The 4,252-nt window shown below is 37.2% G+C and overlaps 1 protein-coding gene across 1 annotated transcript; it reads right to left on the reverse strand.

Moving 5' to 3' along the window:
• Positions 1-1,670: 1,670 nt before the first annotated feature.
• On the reverse strand, positions 1,671-3,506 carry LOC113711562 (uncharacterized). Its single transcript, XM_027234719.2, has 3 exons — positions 2,985-3,506; positions 2,430-2,658; positions 1,671-2,134 (listed from the first exon to the last, which is right to left on the reverse strand). Exons 1-3 carry the CDS (start codon positions 3,504-3,506, stop codon positions 1,671-1,673), a joined length of 1,215 nt encoding a protein of 404 aa, XP_027090520.2.
• Positions 3,507-4,252: the final 746 nt, after the last annotated feature.

Here is a 4,252-nt window from a genome sequence, read left to right on the forward strand (position 1 = left end):
ATGCACCTTAAATAATAAGTAAATAACTTATCATGTATTTTTGGGAACAAATTTTGTTTAGAAAATGCAATGCCACTTAATTAATTCAGATATTTAATTTTTGATTATCAAACGTGTCTGAACATGTTAAGATCTGAATCTATTAATTTTAAGTGTTGAATTGAGTTATCAAATAGGGACTAAATCTCAGCTCTTTTTGTGATATAATGAAAGAAAAATAAACAGATCTCATATGAATAGGAAAATTAGATGAAGCGAATGTATGAAAAACCCCCTCTACAATTTGTTACTCCTTACTTTTATCACATAATGTTTTTTTGCTATGCTTACATAATTTCTCTCTTTTATGCGGTCAAGTTTCACAGTTAAATTGGTTAGCTTTTAGGTTTTTCATATTTGTTAACAATAATTAATCATACTTTTTGAATCATTCACTTATTTTTCAAAAATTTAATTGGTCATTTTTTAGGTGTAGTAGTTGAACCAAAATTTTTTGAAGTCAATCAATGCCTAAAAAGAATAAAGTACTTCTAAGGTTTCCATTTCTTTTGCACATGCAATTCGATTTGGTCATTTGTGTTATAAAATTTTAGGAACAGTGAATCTTTTTCGTTGTTGAATCCCTCAATTTTAGCATATTACTCAAATGGTAATGGTGGCTATGTATGCATATCTTTCTTCCCTCCATTACAATCTTGCTATTTTCAATACCAATCACTACTAAATATCTTTCTTTCCCTGTTACAACTCTACCTTTTCTCAACATCAATCACCACTACATGTACTAGTATGTTAATTTATTTAATTGTTTTTACACAAAAATTTGACAAGTTAATTTTGAAGTTTGTTAGTAGTGTTTTTATGTGTTGCTTCTCATTTTCAAGGAGCATATCCACAGGATTACTGGGATTGGCCCAATAGTTAGGTAATGAGTTTGTTTGGACAAATAGTTTTTGGTTGATTTAACTTGGAAAATTTGAGCTGTATGCTTTACCATAGCTGATATATGATTTTGTGCCTGATGTTAGCATTTTGAATTATGGCGGTCAAGTGTGGAGAGAATAGAAATGCCATCGTGTAACTTTTGTTAGGAAGCTTTTTGAGTTTGGTGCTGAATGTAGTACGCCGGTCCCACGGTTTGATTGATTATTGCCTTTCTTATTCACTTGTCCGAAATTGATGAATTGGGAGGCTTTTGCCCAACATAGTTCGCGGGTCCCATGCTGTTTGACCATCAGCATTCTTCATTAAGGCGTTGGGATCTGATGCTCTGGAGTTTATTTGGAAGCGAATTGTTTTATGTATCCTTCCATAAAATGAACAGTCACGAAAAATGCAAATAAACCAGAAAACACGCCCCTTACTTATTAAAAAAGTCCAATTTTGACTTTAATTATAGATTAAATCTTATTACCAGATTTTTCAAGAAAGCCAACCCCAAGTTTTTTATTCCAACTTGTCAAGCGACCACTACTAAAAACTTAAGACTCACGGTACAAATACCACACGATATTAATACTCCGATTACAACCAAATTGTTTTCAACAACAGACTTATTTTGAGTACGAACGAAGAGGATATATGGGCATCACAAATACCAGGTACTTCTTAATACTTTGCAAGCCTTTAACTAATAGCAAATCTTTAATTGAACTGCTTCATGCACGGTGTCACGTATTTCTATAGGTATTGAACATATGTGTCGCCATTGTATCTCTCATGGCAGTCCATTGTTCAACAACTTCAGGAGGAGAATGCAATGACTGTATCTCGGGATATGGAGGAATTGCACCATGACTTGTTGGATCTCCCTCGTCTGGGTTAGCAAAGTACATATCATTCGGTTGTTGATCCCTAATGAAGTTATGCACGGCACAACAGGCAATAACTACATTTATCTGTGTTGTCATCATGTAGTTTGGAACAGCTCCCCGTAAAATGGCAAATCTCCTTTTAAGGACACCGAAACTTCGCTCTATGACATTCCGTAGTGCAGAGTGTCGGTAATTAAAAAGTTCTTTCGCAGTTGCAAATCTCCCCCTCTTGCGACCACTAACATCCGCTTGGCGTCCCCTATATGGTGGTAAGAAATCGGGCAAGTTTCGATACGCGGAGTCAACTAAATAATATTTTCCTGTATCGCCATTACGAGAACCAAAGGATTATTTGCATTTTGTACTTTGCAGGTATAGTTATTGGCTATATTCCAACGGCCCAGCCAATGGTTTGATACACAATAAAAGATGATCATAGTTCGTTTTTTTTTTAGATGCGCAAAACAAAAAAAAAAGTCCCAACTGTGGATTAACTAAAATCACTGTGCAAAAGAAAGTTATAAGACATACCGATATTTTGAATTATTTGAAATAGGATAAAAAAGTACATTTGTGGTAGATAAATTACGAGAACGAAGGGATTGCATATTATACCTGTAGGTGGCACAGGAAAGTGATTTGGGCCGGTCAAAGCCCCATCCAAGACTCGGGCATCATGTGCACTTCCCTCCCATCCGGCATACACATATATAAATCGCATATCATGGTTGCATACAGCTAGAACATTTTGCGATTGTACACCATGCTTATTTGTGTATGCCACTTGTTGTCGTCTTGGGACACAAGCAGGTATATGAGTCCCATCAATAGCCCTAACGCAGTCCTTCAAAAAGAAATTATTAACTGGATGAGGTATAAAACAGTATACGAAAACACACGTGTTCTACGTACACTATTAATTGGGTACACGATACAGACTTCCACTTGTTTCACATACTAGCTCCAAACACCAAAGGGTATAAATATAAATTAGGGTAGGGACTTTTTTTCCCACAATTTTTTCACCAATTATTAGTTGTCCTGATATGAAATCGTATGGTGAACTATGCTCGTGTTGAACGGTACACATCACCTGCATTAGAGTAGGGTTTGCATGAAATTTGAAAATAAGAAGATGTATATCTGAAAGCAATTTTGATATCACCGTACTTCAAACCAAGGATAAAATCTCGTGTCGCTAAGAATTTTCGGATGAATTGCATCTTGGTTTCTGGGAGTAATGATGAATTGCGCGAATGTGCATAGGCCCCGGATGACTTCATGAATATTACGATGCACCGTCTCCGTGGAATGGTTAAATCGGTCAGCAATTATATGCATTCTCATATTGTGGCTCATCATGACCAATGTCATCGCAAGTGCCTCCTCTATTATAACTCGTTTCTGATGATGTTGGGGAACAAATCCACATTCAGCCAAGAGCGAGCACAACTGCATGAAAGAATCAACATTTAACCTTGTTGCATCCATAATTCGTGTATGGTGGCCTGACATCACTTCTTCAACCCAGTCACGTCCTGATAATGCAGACGTCCTGCAAGGCAACTTTTGGATTGGGCCTCCGTATGGTTCTGCATGTGATCCAAATAATAGCGCAGCACCAGCAGCAAATAGAAGATCATCTTCGTCCGAAGACGAGCTCGTGCCCTGGCCATTACTGGGATCGCTCATTTGGCCCTTTTTTCAACTAAAACAATTAGAGTAGGGTGCTTTGTCCGACTAGAGTTGCTAAAATCGAGCTATCGTCGAAGTGCGCTCACCAATTTTCGTTTTACTCTCTTCCTCGTTTGTATGTTCATATGAAATATACAGCGAGTCTTGAGATGCACGTTTTATAGGCCATGAAAAAAGGGAAGACAACATTGGAGGTGTTCGCATCAATAACAGTTATTACCATTATTACTAGCTCACATTAGTCGTCTTTGGATTCCATTACGAATTACCGGTAAGCACCTTTTACCTCTGCATGCTCGCTTCCTTTTTTTGGCCAACATATTTGAACGGTTACGATAACGTCCACTGAGAATACTTTTTCCGAATCCCACGGTACCTGTTTGAGCACGCCAAGTCTCTGTCAAAATTTGAGATCTTTCGAATGTAGCTTTCATGTGCATAAAGGTTCACGAGGTCTGCATATCACCAGGTTAATATAGCTGCTGTCTACCATAGATGTTCATGACACACCCACTAATAACTGTTTAGGGGACTAGAAATGAATCTACCTTTTGACTTTTGTGTAGCCGATACTTGGCCTTATAAGACCGAAAGTCTACACATATTATGATGTATCTAGGACCTTTTATTAACCGGAAGCTTTTATCGCCTTTTACCTATGCATTACTCGAAGTAGGCACGTGATTCCTGGTTATCTATTTCATTTTATTGTCAACTAATTTTGTTGATCTACAATTATTGGC

Source organism: Coffea arabica, chromosome 10e (genome assembly GCF_036785885.1).
Source record: "Coffea arabica cultivar ET-39 chromosome 10e, Coffea Arabica ET-39 HiFi, whole genome shotgun sequence".
NCBI lineage: Eukaryota > Viridiplantae > Streptophyta > Magnoliopsida > Gentianales > Rubiaceae > Coffea > Coffea arabica.

Bases quoted from the DNA above. Each gene is read 5' to 3' on its own strand.
- LOC113711562 (XM_027234719.2), bottom strand. From the start codon at position 3,506: ATGAGCGATCCCAGTAATGGCCAGGGCACGAGCTCGTCTTCGGACGAA. The intron at 2,659-2,984 runs GTACGGTGATAT...TTCTTTTTGAAG, and splicing joins GATTTTATCCTTGGTTTGAA to GACTGCGTTAGGGCTATTGA. The intron at 2,135-2,429 runs GTATAATATGCA...ATGGCGATACAG, and splicing joins CTTTCCTGTGCCACCTACAG to GAAAATATTATTTAGTTGAC.